Below are 18832 nucleotides of genomic sequence, written 5' to 3'. Positions count from 1 at the left end.
TGGCTGGTCTTTCAAACATGGCTGAGTGGTCTTATAGGAATGAAAACTGTAAAAAAGTAGAATGTGATTTTTCAGTTGAGATTTATACGCAGGATATAAACTTCCCTTGAAGAAATTCAGCTGTCCGAGTGAAAATACCTTACACAAATCAGCCATTCTAGACATCACTCCTCCAGCCTTAAGTAGCTAAGAAAAATGCTGATATAATGAAGTTTCACTGGCTTATAGTGATACTATTTTGGGTAGACTCTAATTCTGTATCTCCATTTGTCTTTCCCCAAAGCTTCTGATACTTTAGCATGCAAATACCCTCCCACAATCATCTTCCGAAGCACAATAAAAAATAAAATTGGAGTTACCATTTCCTTTACATTTGGTTCTTTCGCTTGAACATCTGAATAATCTTGATAGAGTTGTTTTAAATTAGATAAGAAATATGCTGCATGCCTAAGGGAAGACTTTCTCTCTTTAAGTTCATCATATTTGGTTTGTAGTTTTTTCAGCTGTGGCTCCATCCTAAAACAAAAATAAGTGACATAAAATGTACCGGCTTATCGTGTGTGAAACTGAGGATACTGGTACGCTGAGTGAGTATGAAGAACCAGGGTTGGCCAACTAGATGACTAAGATTCTAGGTTTCAGTTTAAAACATAGGAAAAAAAAAAATCTCTGAAATACAATGCACAATGAATAATTAGCAGTGACATCCACAGAAGAATATGCCTTATAAATGCGAAATTCATCAAGCCATTCAAGTCTTGGGAACTACTGGATCAAGTGCATGCTTGGCTAACATTCAGAGGCTCGCGCCAGAGGAGCCAGGCACTACAGTTCAACACAGAAACCATGGACAGAAAGCTTTCCCAGTGTTCCTTCCTCTTATCAAATTTGTCCACTTTCTAAAGTCTAATAAAACCAGTGGAAGACTGTCAGTGCCTGGATGAAGAATGTGTGACCCTGGGCAAACTGCTTCATCTCTCAGTGGGTGAGTTTCTTCACCTATAAAATAAAAAGGGGTAACTTGGGTTTTATGGCCCAACAAAAAGAGGAGGGGCAAATGCTGCCAATTTTGCATTTTGCCAAAAAAGACATAAAACTATTCTCTAATTTCATAAAAGAAAAGTCTTCTTTAACGATTCTTTACATTGAACAAGTGGAGCACTGGGGAAAACTCACTACTGAGATGCCAGCCATGGCCAGGAGGGCTGGATTTAGAGTCAGTCAGCTGACTGTGAATCCTGGCTCCCCCACTTCCTAGAGCTGCACCCGTGGGCAAGTTACCTCCCTGTGCCTTAGGTTTTCATATGGCAAGTTAAAAATAATGATATACCATAGTTTTTCTTATTATGCCCTTTCAAAATACATTTCTCAAAACTTCTAAAATTGTTATCTAGAAAAGAAACAAAAGTCAGTCTCAGTAGACAAGTCTCAGTAGTCTCACACTGAAGACAAGTGTAACCAGGCATGGCCTGACTGTAGCTATAACCACTTATCTCATAGGACTGTGATTATGATGAGTTAGCATAGAAAGCATTTAGGAAAGTGCCTGCCACACAGGAAGCTTGTAAATGTCAGCTTTCCTTATTACCTTTAGTTTTCTTATTTTGTCCTGGGTCAATGAAAACCTTATCACAAGCCAGCACCTGTCCAGAGACTTGATTTAGAAACCAACAGATTAGACAACCCGTTTTCTCCCCATTAAACTCCTGTTGCGGTCTTTTTGTTTTTGAGACATAGTTTCACTCTGTCGCCCAGGCATGTTCTTGGCTCACTGCAACCTCTGCCTCTCCCATTCAAGCAATTCTCGTGCCTCAACCTCCCGAGTAGCTGGGATTACAGGCGCGCGCCACCACGCCTGGCTAATTTTTCTATTTTTAGTTAAGATGGGGTTTCGCTATGTTGGCCAGGCTGGTCTTGAACTCCTAACCTCAAATGATTTGCCTGCCTCAGCCTCCCAAAGTGCTGGGATTATAGGCACGAGCCACCATGCCTGGCCTGGCACTCTTTTTTAAACTTAGTTTTGACTAAGTTTTAAAAGTTTCAACTTTTAATTATACACGTTCTTTTCGGATAGTATCACTTTCTTTCACAAGCTATTGTAAAGCTCAGGAACAGAGCACATCTGGCACTGCTTTACTACTCTAGCTCTCACAACAGTCCTGGCCTCAAAACATACTTGTGGCCTGACAGCTGATGTGTGCTCCCGTCTTCCTAACCAGAAATTGGGGGCAGCTCTGGCCTGCAGGGCCTGGTAAGGTCACCTGGCACACACTTAGGATGTGATTCACATGCATGCCACTCCAAGGCATACCCTTCAACAATATCAACAACAATTGTCAACACTTATACAGCACTTGCTGTGTGTGCCTGTCCCTATGAAACACTTCCTATATCTACTCATTAAATTTCCACAACACTCTATGGAGTATGACCATTATTATGCCTATATACAAAAGCGGGAACTAAGCACTAGGACATTAAGTAACTTGGTCAAGGTTGCATAGCCCGTAAGTGGCAGAGCTTGGGTTCAACCCAAGCATTCAATGCGTAGATTCTAGAATTCAACCCAGGCAGCTGAATTCTAGAATCTACGCATTCAATCTCTTAAGGCCAGAGCTAAGAAATCTGTGGAGATAGATCAGTGTGGAATTCTCCTTCACTAAAGGGTTAGGCAAGTAGGAGCATACCCTACCTTCACTGAGTATCCGAGCACGAAGATAACCTGGGGCTTTAATATAACACAGAAGCATCTGTCAATCCCTTAAATGACACACTGTAATTACATCCTTTTAGGTAAGTGCTCAAACAAGACTTGATAGTATCTTACCGAAGCAGTTCATCCTGGACTTCAATCATACGCTGCCTTTTCTTTTCGATATCTGAAATCATCTAAGTAACACAATCATTTGTGTTAAAATTAATTTTGTGACTGTTTGAGCACTGCCACATACACTGCCAGGTAATGAAGTCCAGTGGAAAACAAGACAGACCCAATTCTTACCATTATAGACTGGTCTAATGGGGAAGACAGACATTATTACATACATACAGTACGTAATCACAACTTGTGATACTTGCTGTAAAGGAAAAGAAGAGAGAACTCTGGAAACGAAAAGCAGGGGTATCTTCCAAATGACTGGAGAAAAGCAGGAGTCAGTACTGGACCCTGTGACCTATAAAGTAAGATTTTATCTAGGCGCACTAGGAAACTATCAAAGCAGGGGAGTGTTGTGATCCACTCTATTTTAAAAGGAACATTTCAATATATTTTATTATCTCAGCCATTTAGTCACTTTTAGTGATTACCTAATACTCCATTGTTAGACATTCATAATGTTCCCATTTCATAATGAGCAATGCAGAAATGACCAGTACAAATTTAAAACTGAAAAGAAAAACAAACACCCCAAAGCTTGTAATCACTGGAAGGAAAAAGTATGTATTTCAAGTCCATTTCCATTTTAAATGTAGAGGTAGACTTCCACTCCTGGATTCAACTCTGATGCTCGAAGTCATTTGGTCCAACCATTTACAGGTGAGCAAAGGAGGCTCTTGTGCTTATCACCACTGCAGACCCAGGGGTGTACAGCCTATAGGAGGTAGAGCACTGAAGTAGCGGAGCCAGGACTAGACATGAGGTCTCCTGACCCCTAACCCAGTCTTCTTCCCAGGCTGTCCTTCTACCTGTGACAATTCTTTATTCTAAAGGGCTGTGCTTTTTGACATTCAAAAAAGCAATAAATATATGTTTATATATATCCATATAAGTGGTCATTTTGGACTTGGTAGTCATTTTTAAGCTGACTTTGGGACATTAATAAAAATCTTAAATTTCTGTCTTTAATTATAAAAACAATTATTTTGACACCTGTGCAGCTTTAGGAATCAAGTGATTAGGATCCCCATTCTTTACCTTGCATTAATAATACCAACCAAATCAACCACAAGATCAAGCAAATAAAAGCCTAACAAGATTATGAAATCTATTCACACTCCAAAGACTGTAAACTCAGAGTCAAGTCTTCATGTAACTCTACGTCAGTATTGTATTTGACTCTATGACTCTCATCACATAAATAATTTACCTTAGCATTCTTCCTTTTCAGATTGCTCAACATCTGGCTTTCTTGAAGCTACACAGAACAAAAAATACATATGTACATTACTTTCCAAAAGTAAATTAGTTTCACATGTATTACATTTAGTTTAAAAACAGTTATGTGGAATATGGGTAGTTCTAATCAGTTTAAAACCATACTGCCAGCAAATGCAAGCTTTTCTAAGACAACAATATGCTGCTTCAACATTAGTGAAAGACAAAAACAAAAACCTTAGGCCAACAAATGTATGTCAGGGAGCTTACCAATTTGGTCATTTGTTCTTTAACATCATAATAAAATGTGTTCAGGGCTGCCTTACAAATTTTAGAGTCTATTCTTTTTCTGTAGAGGAATTAAGAAAAAAGTCTAAGTACCATAATGGATTTTGTCAGGCGTTTCATTTGCTTAGCATATAAACAAACATACACATACAATTTGGCACATACTTTTTAATTTTAAAAATCTCTTATTTTTTATAATTTCAATTTTTATTTTAGATTAAGGGGTTTGTTATATGGGTATACTGCACGACACTGAAGTTGGGGTACAACTGACCCCATCACTTAGGTAGCAAGCTTAGTACCCAACAAGTTGTTTTTCAGCTCTTGAATCCCTCTCTTTCCTTGAGGAGTCCCCAGAGTCTACTGCCATCTTTATGTTCATGTTCACCCACTTATAAGCAAGAACACGCAGTATCTGGTTTTCTGTTCCTGCTATAATTCACTTAGGATAATGACCTTCAGCTGCATCCACAATGCTGCAAAGAACATGATTTTGTTTTTTTATGGCTGTGTAGTATTCCATGGTCTATACATATCATATTTTCTTTATCCAACCCACAGCTGATGGGCACCTAGGTTGATTCAGTCTTTGCTATCATGAATAGTGCTGCGCTGAACATATGAGAGCACCATTCTAAATAAGATGGCAATGGTTAGTCTGCAGCATTTTCTCAGGCTGAAAAAAATACTGGAAACATGTTATCAGCAAAAGAAAAAGAAAAATATTTTTCCCTAAGCCCTCTGGTATGGGGTCATCTTAATTCCCTGATATTGACCAACCTCACAGGTGATACCAAGTAAGGTAGAAATGCTTACGGCTAGGCTAATTCCAGTCTTTTCCTGCTACCTGACAGACCCAGCAGGCTTTATTCCCTCCCTCTTTGCCTGTTAGCAAGAGGAAGAGAAACTGTGTAACACATTTGGATTGGCCAAAAGTAGCCATAAATAAGGTGTTTAGTTCTTCAGAAACTTTAAGCTGACACAGACTTCTTCAGGTCCCTGTCACTGGGGAGAAGAGATATGGTGGCCAGGCTGATTCTCCTGGCTTGGCTCACTCACCCATTAAGACGGTTATTATTAAAAAACAAACAAAACAGCAAGTGTTGGTGAGAAAGTACAGAAATAGGAACCCTTGTGTTGCTGGTGGAAATGTAAAATTATATAGTCACTGTGGAAAACAGTATTGGCAGTTTCTTAAAAAAAAAAAAATTAAACATAGAATTACCATATGATCCAGCAATTCCTTTTCTAGGTATATACACAGAACTGAAAGCATGGGCTTGAATATCAATTGTACACAATGTTTGTAGCAGCACTATTCACAATAGCCCAAAGGTGAAAACAACTCAAGTGTCCACTGATAGATGAATGGATACAGAAAATGGGTTAAGGCTGGGCACAGTGGCTTATGCCTGTAAGCCCAGCACTTTGGGAGGCCGAGGTGGGCAGATCATGAGGTCAGGAGTTCAAGATCATCCTGGCCAACATAGTGAAAGCCCGACTCTACTAAAAATGCAAAAATTACCCAGGCGTGGTGGCATGCGCCTGTAGTCCCAGCTACTCAGGGAAGCTGAGGTGGGACAAACACTTGAACCCGGGAGGCAGAGGTTGTGGTGAGCCAAAACCACACCACTGTACTCCAGCCTGGGCGACAGAGTGAGGCTCCATCTCAAAAAAAAAAAAAAAAAAAAAAAAAACACAAAAAACAACAAAAAGAAAATGTGTTAAAATAATGACTGCATAACAATGTCTCAGTCAACAGTGGATGGCACATACAATGTACCTAGTGACACCACTGCTGACATAATGTCATAGCACAATGCATTACTCACATACTTGTGGTGATGCTGTGTAAACAAACCTATAGTGTTGCCTAGCTGTGCAGAAGTACAGCGCATATAATTACATATACTACATAATACTTGATGATAAATGAATATGTTATTTGTACAATATAGTACACTTGTTGTACTATACTTTTAATCGTTACTTTATAATGTACTTCTCCTTATTTAAAAAAAAAAAAAAAAGTAAACTGTAAAGCAGGTCTTTCAGGAGTATCCCAGAAGAAAGCACTGTTAGAACAGGAGATGCCGACTCCATGTGCCAAAGACCTTCCAGTGGGACGCGGCATGGAGGTAGGAGAAAGTGATATTGATGATCCAGACACTGTGTAGGCCTAGGCTAATGTGTGTGTGTGCATTTGTGTTTTAGTTTTTAACAAAAATGTTATAATAGTTAAAAGAACAAACTTTTTAAATAGAAGAAAGCTTATAGAATAAGGATATAAAGAAAGAAAATATACAGCTGTATAATGTGCTTTTAAGCTAAGTGCTATTGCAAGAGTCAAAAATTAAAAATTTAAAGTTCATAAAGTAAAAAAGTTATGGTAAACTGTTTACTAAAGAAAAAAGTTTTTAAGTTTAGTGCAGCCCAAGTGTACAGTGTTTATAAAGTCTACAGGCATGTAACAGTAATGTCCTAGGCCTTCACATTCACTCACTGACACCCAGAGCTACTTCCAGTCCTGGAAGCTCCATTTGGGTTAAGTGCCACATACAGGTGTAACATTTTTTATTTTTTAATTTATTTTTTTGAGATAAGGTCTCACTCTGTCACCCGAGCTGGACTGAGTGGTGTGATCATGGCTGAATGCAGCCTCAAACTCTTGGGCTGCAGTAATCCTCCTGCCGCAGCCTCCTGTGTAGCTGGGACTACAGGCATGTGCCACCACAGCTGCTTAATTTTTAAGTTTAAGCCCCATTTAAAAAAATAATTTCTAATGTAATATATTTATATTATTTGATAATGTAATATCAAATCATGATTTTCAGATGTTAAAATACTTTTTAAATATGCCAGTCACGGTGGCACATCCTGTAATCTCAACTAGGCTGGAGGCTGAGGTGGGAGGATCCCCTGAATGCAGGAGTTGGAGACCAGCCTGGGCAACACAGTGAGACCCCATCTAAAGAAAGCTTTTTTAAAATAAGAAAAACTGGTCAGGCCTCTGCATATGGCTTTTTCAATCACAAAGGTGATGGTCTACACAAGACAGCTCTTCCAAATTCTAGCAACATAAAAGTCTGGCAAAATTCAATTAATTGAATCAGCTATAGAATATTCTAAGAGTTTGTAATGTTGCATTTCATGGCATACTTCCCTACTTATACATAACCTGCTTATCGTCAGTTTATACTGATGTCACAATGAAGCTATTCAGGTGTGCGTGCTAGGTAGAGGATATTAAAAACAGACCTTTAAATAGTAGTTGACTTAATTTCGAAAGAGTGAAGTGTTTCATGTAGCTGAGAACACCATATTGTCAAGGAAACAAAATGAGATTAGTGATTCCCCAGAATTTGGTATGACAAAAACACATGGTTGTACTGCAATGTTAAAAGTCTAAGAAAAATACTATGCCTTTTCTAAATCATTTCTTATATCAAGAACTTATTACCAGTTACTTACAATGCCATTTTCCCCTAAAACATCAGGAACCTATAAGCTTCCTATAATACATTTGTGAATGGGAAAAGGATAACACAAGCAAGACGTTCTTGAGTGTGTTAAGAGAACTGCGCTACTTTTAACAGGAAACTGGCTCTGGAATATACAGTACAGAAGAGTAAAACAGGCACTTCCCACAATGATAATGATGAGTTCACATGACAGGCTGGCTCCTTTCCCTAAGCTAACCCAGAACTAGAGGCAACACCACTGAGAAAATGGAGAAAGCTGTGAAAACCCTGAGGGGGAGGTCATGTAGAGAGGATGACTGCTGTGAGGAGTAGCACTGTGGCCAGGGCAGGAACAGAGAGCTGAAGGAAGCTGATTACTGCCTCCTCCCATCACCGATCTCATCAATAGTGCACCTGATCCACCCCCGCTCCCCTGCCCCTGCAGCAACTCAGACCTCTATCAGTGTGTCGTCAAGACTGAAACTGGGGTTGGGCTTGTGGGGGCCTGTAGAAAAACAAGGAAGGCTGACTGACTTTGGGCAGCTGTTTCCTCACCCTTCCCTGGCCAAACCCCCATGCTGGAGAATGATGACTCAGAGAGTCCATCTTTTCTTCCTGCTGCTCCTCTTTGGAGGGCGAGGGGTGAAGTGCTGACCTGACAGGCTGCTTTGTGAGATGAGTCGCTGAGGCTGCCCGATAGGGCTTACCCCACACCTCCTGCACTCACTGGCACTAACAGGGACTGAGGTTTGACCTTCTTCAATCCACACTGTCTGACAGAAGCTGACAGCCCAGGGGAAAATAAGCTCAGAGGCTGGAATAACAAGACACTGGAGGAACCCAATTATTTCAAAAAGAAAACACATATCAGAAATCTTAACAGAAGCAGATATTTTAGAAATAGTTGATCCAGTAATTTTAAATTAGCCCAACAGATATTCTGACGATATTAGCAGCATAAAACATGAATATAAGAAGACACAAAAAAGCACCAGAAATAGCCAGATGTGGGTGGCTCACACCTGTAATCCCAGCTGTTTGAGAGGCTGAGACAGGTGAATCACTTGAACCCGGGACCATCTGGGAGATGGAGGTTGCAGGGAGCCAAGATCACGCCACCATACTCCAGCCTGGGTGACAGTGAGACTCCGATCCAAAAAAAAAAAAACCCAAAAAACAAAAGCAGAAATATTAATATAAAAGCTGCTAAGCTAAATAAAGAACTCAACAGATGAGACAAATGGCAGAATAGATATTTCTGAGAATAAATTAGCAAATCTAATTTCTTAGATTGAGGAAATCTCCCAGTGAATGAAGCAAAGGATAATAATTAGAGAACAAAAAAGAAAATTGTTTAAAATTGTTTTAAATTCTTAGAATTAAAAAATGTAATGTGTTCAATAGTAATAGATTAAAAAAATTAAAAATAGGCCAGGCATGGTGGCTCATGTCTGTAATCCTGGCTAACACAGTGAAACCCCGTCTCTATTAAAAATACAAAAAATTAGCCAGGCATGGTGGCTCTCGCCTGTAGTCCTAGCTACTCGGGAGGCTGAGGTAGGAGAATTGCTTGAACCCGGGAGGCAGAGGTTTCAGTGAGCCAAGACTGCACCACTGTACTCCAGCCTGGGGGACAGAGTGAGACTCCATCCCAAAAATAAAATAAAAGTAAAAATTAAAAAAAAACCTTGGAATGAAAAGGTCAGATCCAATACAGTGAAATTTAAGAATATCAAAGAAAAAAAAAACTAAACAGTTTAGAGAGCTAAAGAACAGACCACATATAAAGAAATAACAATTAGATAGACATCAAATTTTCCAAAAGCAACACAATGTAAAAGAATACAAAGTTTCCAAAGCATTTAAGAAAATAATTTAAAACCTCAAATATTATATTCAGCTAAGCTGTCATTTAAATTCAAGGATATAATCAAAATAATCAGAGGGTTTAGAAGTTTTGCAACATAAAGAGCCACGCTGAAGTGTTGGATAAAGTATTTAAATAAGAGAAAATGCATAGCTATAGGATGTTGCAAGAAAATATATAAAAGTGATCAAATACCTAAGTAAATTTTGTTATTGTCTTAAAAACAGAGACACACACACACACAACAAAAGTGGAAATTTTATCTACCTTAATCTAGAATTAAAGGTGGGAAGTTATAAACACAATTTTTTTAAAGTTAAATTCAGAACATCAAAAAGTAGAATAAAAAAGTTAAGTGAAAACATATCAACATGTTCAAAATACAGTGATAATTACAATAAATGTTAATGGACTAAACTCAACAGTGGAAATTCAAAGACTGATGTACCGGATTTAAAAAGACTAATAAGGAAGTAAAAATTTAAGGTCACAGGTTGAAAGTAAAAGAAATTAAAAAGAATGTAAAATCTGACAAATGCTAGCAAAAGAAAATGGTGATGCTTATTAGTATCAGGTAGAGTAAATTTTAAGACAAACAAAGTATGGTTAGGAATAGGGTGGGTGACCAGATAGAATGTTCAATCTGTAAAACAGAGCAATTTTAAACATGATTTTCCTGATAGTCTCTAAATATATACTGCACAAATGAATAGAAGTACCAAGAAAAACTAAACATAGATCCAATAATCAGAGATTCTATCCAGATCCAGTGATCAGAAATTCTACAAAGACCATGTACAAGGTCATGAAGAAAGCCTCAAAATTAAGAGAAACAAATAGATATCACCAGGCCATGATCTCTGACCACAACATATTTAAGACAGAAAGTTAATACAAAAATGTAAATTTAAAAGTCTACATATGTGGACATATAAAAATATATAAATTCTCCAAAGAATTAAAGAAAAAATTATAATAAAATGTAAAAATATCTAAAACAATGACAATGAAAATAAGTACATAACAAAAACTGTAGGATAAGCAAAATTGGTGCTTCAAGGGAAATTTATTAGGTAAATATACCACATCATCAAAAGACTTACGCATACTCTTGGTGGACTTTCCCAAATTCAGGCAAAACAACATTCATCTCCATGATGTCACTGGTTTTCTTTCCGTCTAGACCCATGTGCATAGTGTTGGAAGTATCTAGAATATTAAGATAACATGCTGATTATTCGTATTTTAGCTATAGGTCCAGAGTTCTGAAAGCCTGACACAAAAACAGTCCCACTGAATTGTAAAAGATATCTACAGCTGAAGAATCAGAAAAGGAGCCATACTCACTTCTTATCCCTGTGCATAGTCTTGCAAACCCCTACATACACTTTCACTCTAACTGCTGTCTTGCTGGTTTTCCTATTTCTGCTAAAGCAAACAAAAGCATTGCTGCCTTTTAATCACCTGTGTCTTTATTTAGTAGTCTGCTGTTATTTAACATTACTGGGGATAAGCTCTTCACTGTTAGCTGTATTTTCTGAATTTTAATCCATCTGGATAGGCCACTCATAAGATACAATAAGATTACTATTTAAATAATTGTAGTAATATACAGCAATATACCAGACAGGAATCTGAAGACTCAAGCAAGAAAGTATCTGTGAATGCATTTACAAAATCTATAAATTACATCTGCAAGGTGTTATCAATTTCCAAAGCATATCCCAATTTTTTCTTTTTAAAAAAATTTTTTGAGACAGTGTCTTACTCTGTTGTCCAAGCTGCAGTGCAGCAGCACAATCACCACTCATTACAGCCTCAAAGTCTAGGCTAAGTAATCCTCCCACCTCAGCCTCCCAAGCAGCTGGTACTACAGGTGTATGCCACTACGCCTGGCTATTTTTGAAAATTTTTTTGTAAAGGTGGGGTCCCACTATGTTGCCCAGGCTGGTCTTGAACTCCTGGGCTCAAGCAATCCTCTCTCCTTAGCCTCCCAAAGTGCTGGGATTACAGGTGCACCCACTATGCCCAGCCCCCAATTTTCTGTATAATGTTAACATAAGCCATTGGCAGGATAGTCTACTCTTCTTCCATAACTAACTCCTTGTTTAATACGGCAATACTGACAAACATACTGGGAGTTTGTCTCCAGATTCACAATAACCTGAGCACAACTCCTGGCTGTAGTGGATTAATGAAAATCACCAATTCTTTGCCACTCTTGCCTATTTCCGTTCCCTTGAATCTAAGATAGCCCTATGATTGGCTTAATCAACAGAACATGAAGAAGTAAAAGGCCAAGTCTCAGGGGATCAGCAGCTTCTGCTTTTCAGCTCCTGCAATGCTCCCTCTTGTATGTCAACTGTCACATATAATTCTGACTACCAAAGAACAGGCAAGCCCAAGCTAGCCACTGAAAAAGAGGGCACATACAGGAGGAGTAAGACACCAGACACATGAACACAGACATCTTAGACCTTCCACCCTCGCTCAGCCATTAAACAAACAGAATTGACCAAAGCAAAACTGTAAGCAAGTAAAATGATGGCTGTTGTCAATCAGGGGCTGGCAAACTTCTGTGAAGTGCCAGACAGTAACTACCCTTGACTTCATGGGCCAACTGCTCAACTCTGCCATTGCAGTGTGAAGGCAGCCACAGAAAATCCACAGAAGAGCTAATCTGCCTGTGATCCAATAAAAGTTCATTTTCAAAAACAGGCAATGCACTAAAACTGAACTGTAGATATATACGTATTTTTTGAGACAGAGTTTCACTCTTATTGCCCAGGCTAGAGTGCAATGGCACCATCTTGGCTCACAGCAAACTCTGCCTCCCAGGTTCAAGCAATTCTTTTGCCTCACACTCCTGAGTAGCTGGGATTACAGGCACATGCCACCATGGCCAGCTAATTTTTGTATTTTTAGTAGAGATGGGGTTTCACCATATTGGTCAGGCTGGTTTCAAACTCCTGACCTCAAGTGATCCACCCTCCTTGGCCTCTCAAAGTGCTGGGGTTACAATGATGAGCCACCACGCCCCACCCAACCCAGACATAAGTTTTCTAAATGATGTTTTAGATTACTAAGTTTTAAGGTAATTTGTTAGGCACTAATATATACCCAAAACACTGGCTGAACTCACTTATGACAAGTTTTTTAACCTAAGTCTCAATTTTCTCACCTGTAAAAATGGGGGAAATAATAGTATCTATATTTCGTAGGCCTATTATAACAATTAGAGAGAAGATGACATTAATTATTCAGTATAATGGTTGGCACATAAATACTTTGTCTTTGTTGCTATTAATTTCTAAAACAGAAACTGGTAGGAACAGAAGTTAGTAAAAGGTATTCTGTTAATGTTTCCAGGCCAGACCCCTAACACTGCTAGCCACAATTCAGCCACTACTCCTAATATACACAAATCCCTACTCACCTAAACTCAAGACCCCATGATTTTTAGAAAAACCAGTAATCTGCAAAAAGTGGTTCTGCTTTTATAAAAGGCACAGTATCTAAAAATCTTATTAGTCTAAATAATGTTTTCCCCAAGTTCTCAGGACTAACAATTTTTTTAAAGTTTAATTAAGAAACATTGGCCGGGCATGGTGGCTCACACCTGTAATCCCAGCACTTTGTGAGGCTGAGGTGGATGGATCACCTGAGGTCAAGAGTTCGAGACCAGCCTGACCAACCTGGTGAAACCCCTTCTCTACTAAAAATACAAAATTAGCCAGGCATAGCAGTGCATGCCTGTAATCCCAGCTACTCGGGAGGCCAAGGCAGGAGAATCGTTTGAACCTGGGAGGTGGAGGTTGCGGTGAGCCAAGACTGCACCATTGTACTCCACCCTGGGCAACAAGAGTGAAACTCTCTTTATTTTGGCATCAAAATTGATTTATGATGAGTTATTTTATACACATGAGAACATTTATAAGTGTGTAATATAAAAATGCCTAATAAAAGGGATGCCCATAGGACCACAGTATAGCTGAAGAGAGCATTGGCTGGGTGCAGTGGCTCACACCTGTAATCCCAGCACTTTGGGAGGCTGAGGCAGGTGGATCACTGGAGGTAAGGAGTTCAAGACCAGCTTGGCCAATATGGTGAAACCCTGTCTCTACTAAGAAAAAAACCAAAAAATTAGCCAGGCTTGGTGGCAAGTGCCTGTAATCCCAGCTACTCAGGAGGCTGAGGCAGGAGAATCGTTTGAACCTGGCAGGTAGAGGTTGCACCGAGCAGAGATCACACCATTGCACTCCAGTCTGGGCAACAAGAGCGAAACTGTCTCAAAAAACAAAAGAAGAGAGAGCGAGCATTAACAAGACACTGGAAGCACTCTGCGTACCCGACTCCCATGTTTTCTGAACAGTGTGTTTATATTACTCATTATAATTCTATTGCACAGGAATGTATTCCTAAACAATGTAGAGTTTAGTTTTGCATGTTTTGAACCTTTTTATAATTGCTTATGCACCAGTAAAAGTTTTGCTTTTGTATTCCATTCCATAAATATACTGCAATTTATCTATCAATTCTAATGTGATAAGTTAGTTGTTTGCTGTATTTTGCTAGCATGAAAGACAATGTTAAGAGTACATATATACATGATTCACAGTCATGTTCAAGAATTCCTCTAGTAAATATACTCACCAGCAACTGCTAGGTTTCAAAGTCTGAATGGTTTTTCAACTTTGCCAGAGATCGCTTCTCAGCCTTTTGGCTAAGATCAAGTGTAGTAACTTTGCCAGAGAATGGCCAAAATTATTCTCAAAGTGCTTATATCTCTTTATATCTGCAGTGGTTAAGAATCTCCACTGACAACATCTTCATTAAATATGGACTTGAGAGACTAAAATACTTGCCAAACTAGAAGGTGCAAAAGGGTGTCTCATTGTAGCTGTAAATTTAAATTTCTGTGATTAAAAACAGATTCCCTTCAAATGTTTCTTTTACTGTTTCGTCTTCTGTAAAAATGTTGGTGTCATCTGCCCCTTTTTCTACTAAGTTGTCTTTTTATGGATACTCCTGTATTTTCTCTAAAAATTGTCCAATTTTCCCTGTGATATTTAAGCCTTCAATTCAAAACTTTTTAGTGTGTGCAAGCCAGAGGCGGTCTCATTTTTCTATAGGGAAAACACTGTCACAGAACCACCTTTCCCACTGACCAGCAACAATAATTCTGTCATGCATTCATCAAGTTTCCATAAATGCAGGGTCTCTTTTCTGGTCTATCTTTTGATGTCAGTGTCCCTAAGATTAGAATTAAATATCTGTTAGATCAGGAGTCCCCAAGGCCCTGGCCACATACTGGTATCAGTTTGTGGCCTGTTAGGAACTGGGCCACACAGCAGGAGGTGAGTGGCAGGGTGAGCAGGACGAGTGAGCATTACCACCTGAGCTTTGCCTCCTGTCAGATTCTTACAAGAGTGCAAACCTTATTGTGAATTGCACATTCAAGGGATCTAGGTTGTGAGCTCCTTTTGGGAATCTAACTAATCATGCCTGATCCGAGATAGAACAGTTTCACCCCAAAACCATCTCCAACCCCCATCCATGGAAAAATTGTCTTCCGTGACACCAGTCCCTGGTACCAAAAAGGTTGGGGACTGCTGTGTTAGACCTGCCCATAAAACTATATAGAACTGAGGGGTTTTTGTTAGTTTAATAAAAAAACATAAAACTAGTGTTTGAATTTGATAGTTATAGGATTATTTTAGTTTTCTTCTTCAAAATCCAGCTTCAGTGGTTTTGCATTTTTCTAGATATGTGTTCCAATATAGGAGAGGGATGGTATCTTCTTTTCATCTATTTTGGAAGGGGGCTGGATTCATTTTTAAAATTTGTTTTTAATTGACACATAGTAATTGTACATATTTATGGGAACAGTGTGATGTTTCAAAACATATGTATTGTGTAAAAATCAAATTAGGGTATTCAGCATATCCATCACCTTACACATTTATCATTTGTTTGTGGTAAGAAGACTATAAATATCCTCTCTTCTAGCTATTTTGAAATGTGTCATATTGTTAACCACAGTCACCCTAATGTGCAACAGAATACCTGAACTTATACCTCCAATCTAATTGTAAATCTGTACCCACTGACTAGCCTCTCCCTATCCCCTGCTCCCCACCAGCCTCCCCTATTTTAAATTTATTCAAATGAAGTTGTTCATTATATTCTTAGTAACATTTTTAACTGTGCAGCTTCTGGTAGGAGTATAAAATTATATTATACAACCACCTGGGAATGCTGTTTGCAAAGTTTGGCAGTTTCTTGTAAAATTAAACATATGCCTACCCTATAACTCAGCAACTTCACTCCTTTTTATTTACCCAAAAGAAATGAAAACATATTTTTGCAAAAAATGTGTATAGTATGTTCACTGGCTGGGTGCGGTGGCTCATGCCTGTAATCCCAGTACTTTGGGAGGTCAAGGAGGGCGGATCACGAGGTCAGGAGATCAATACCAGCCTGATCAACATGGTGAAACCCTGTCTCTACTAAAATACAAAAAATTAGCCAGGTGTGGTGGCATGCACCTATAGTCCCAGCTACTTGGAAGGCTGAGGCAGAAGAATTGCTTGAATTCAGGAGGCAGAGGCTGCAGTGAGCTGAGATCATGCTATTGCACTCCAGCCTGGCAACAGAGCAAGACTATGTCTCAAAAAAAAAAAAAAAAAAAAAAAAAAAAGAGTTCACAGCAGCTTTATTCAAATAGCCAAAACCTGAAAACAACTCAGCTGTCCATCAGTAAGAGACTGGATCAACTGTGGTGTAATCACACAATGGAATAAGCTCAGCACTAAAAATGACACCAAACAACAGGGATTGACTGCAAAAACACTATGCTGAGTGAAAGGAGTACACCTTATGTGATTCCATCTATAAGAAGTCCCAGAACAGGCAAAACTAATCCACAGCAGAAAAAGTGTCCTTGAAGCTACTGCCTCTGGAGATATGGTGTGGGGACTGACATGAAAGAGGCATGGGGGAACTTTCTGGAGTAAAGCCTTTACATGTTGACAGTGGCTTGAGTTACACAGGTGTTTGCATTTCCCAAAACCCAGCGACTATATACTCAAGAGCAGGGCATTTTATTGTACTGTATATATATTTTACGTTCAAAGAAAAAACTGTAAACAATGAACTCAAGTTAATCATGTGCATACTGAAGTACTGCAGAGGAAGTACTGATGTCTACATTATTTTAAAATGCCTTAAAAACCGGACTAATGGATTATTTAATACTTGCTTTACTACCTATCTAATAAAGTAAATAATAAAATGTTAACTGTAAAATCTAGGGAGTATATGAATATATACTACAAATATTTTTCACCTTAATTGTATGTTGAAAATTTTATGTACTTACAATTTACTACTTTAATAAATTAAGAATAGGGTCTTGTGGGGAGTTAGGGAGAGATAGCACAGGGAGAAATGACAGATATAGGTGAAGGGGAGGAAGGCAGGAAATCACACTGCCATGTGTGTACCTATGCAACAATCTTGCATGTTCTTCACATATACCCCAAAACCTAAAATGTAATAAAAAAAAAAAAAATAGAGTCTTATTTTTCTTATGAAATTCCTGAATGAGTGACAAAGTATAAAGCATCATTTTCTACCTGAATCTATGGCTTCACTTCCTGATTTCTTCCTTTTGTCATAAGACATCTTCCCCTTTTTCTGAGTTTTCTGCAAAAAAAAAAAAAAACCCCACAGCATTTAATTTTTAAGAAAAGTTTTGTCTTAAATCATAAGGATTAACACTATTATCAAACTGTCATTCAGTATTTTAGCCGAGCACAGTGGCTCAGGCCTGTAATCCCAGTACTTTGGGAGGCTGAGGTGGACAGACCACTTGAGGTCTGGAGTTCCAGAACAGCCTGCACAATGTGGTAAAACCCCCGTCTTTACTAAAAATTATACAAAAATTGGCAGGGTATGGTGATGCGTGCTTGTAATCCCAGCTAGTCGGGAAGCAGAGACAGGAGAATCTCTTGAACTCAGCGGAGTCAGAGGTTGCAGTGAGCTGACACTGCACCACTGCACTCCAGCCTGGGCACAGAGCAAGACTCCATCTCCAGAAGAAAAAAAAATTAGCTACAATTCTTTTAGTTCTAAAATAGATTATTTATATAAATTATCTACATTAATATATGGAAGCATTGCAAACAAACTGTCACAAAATAAGAAAAAATAAAACTGATAACAGATGTTGCCTTGATAGAAAAACTGAACTTTCATTACTTAAGATAACATGTGGAATCAGCTCAAATTTCTGCTCTCAGCTGTGGTAAAGTAACAGCTTCCAAACTAGCTCTCTTGCCATAAACAACCATAAAATGGGGGAACAGGGGTGGCAATTCAATTCAGGTACCGGAAAATAGGCAACACACAAGACTGAGTTCCTGGAGAAAGAGAAAACTTGGAAGGTGAACCCCATGACTGCCATCCCCACTCCACACACAGTTGCTAGATGGGACATAGTGAGCTAAAGTCTAAGCAGGGCATGACAATCCTACCCAGCTGAGAGGCACTTGGAATAAGTTGCTCAGACGAGAGCACAAGCACCTGTGTGGTGGGGGCCTCCTAAAAGTCATTGTCAGAGTACTGCCTATGTGCTGGGTGAGACCACACAAAGCCTACCAGAAAGCGCTATCATGGGGATAACCATAATCAATAACAAAGGACAAACAGCACTGGGGTCATGGGACAAAGTAAATGTACCTGGGAAAGAGACAACTCACGGCTCATCAGAAATCATATAAGACCAGAAGACAACAGAATGGCATAAAGAGCTGGGGAATAAATCTGTCAACTCAGAATTCCATAGCCATTGAAACATCCTTTAAAAACAGAGTTAAAATAAAAACACTTCCAGATAAACAAAATCTGAGAGAATTTGTCACCAGCAGACCTGCCATGAAAGAAATGCTAGAAGATATCCGGTAGGCTGACAGAAAAAGATATCAAACGGAAACTTGTATCTTCAAGCAGGCAATCCGTGAAATAGAAAAAGGAACAGATAAAAGACTACAGAACTGCTGCTGCTCATACTTTTCTTAAAAAAAAAAAAAAACTCTTTCAGCCAGGTGTGGTGGCTAATGC

At 38.9% G+C, this 18832-nt stretch overlaps 1 protein-coding gene and 1 pseudogene across 2 annotated transcripts in view; one reads left to right on the top strand and one right to left on the bottom strand.

Moving 5' to 3' along the window:
- The window catches only part of CENPU (centromere protein U), a 40866-nt gene that overhangs the window by 2179 nt on the left and 19855 nt on the right, over nt 1-18832 (bottom strand). For both annotated transcript variants that reach the window (XM_012452859.2, XM_012452858.2), the window contains exons 7-12: nt 17347-17416; nt 10813-10918; nt 4364-4442; nt 4086-4133; nt 2828-2889; nt 360-516 (exon numbers count right to left, since the gene is read on the bottom strand). In XM_012452859.2, coding sequence (XP_012308282.2) covers nt 360-516; nt 2828-2889; nt 4086-4133; nt 4364-4442; nt 10813-10918; nt 17347-17416 — 522 coding nt within the window. The remainder of the gene's footprint in view (nt 1-359; nt 517-2827; nt 2890-4085; nt 4134-4363; nt 4443-10812; nt 10919-17346; nt 17417-18832) is intronic.
- On the top strand, nt 14413-14499 carry LOC135272214 (U2 spliceosomal RNA; annotated as a pseudogene).

The sequence above is a fragment of the Aotus nancymaae genome, unplaced genomic scaffold, assembly GCF_030222135.1.
Source record: "Aotus nancymaae isolate 86718 unplaced genomic scaffold, 86718_ANA_hifiasm-v0.15.2.pri h1tg000006l, whole genome shotgun sequence".
NCBI classification, from domain to species: Eukaryota; Metazoa; Chordata; class Mammalia; order Primates; family Aotidae; genus Aotus; species Aotus nancymaae.
The sequence above is the reverse complement of the archived record's forward strand: the minus strand, read 5'-3'. Positions and strand labels throughout refer to the sequence as shown.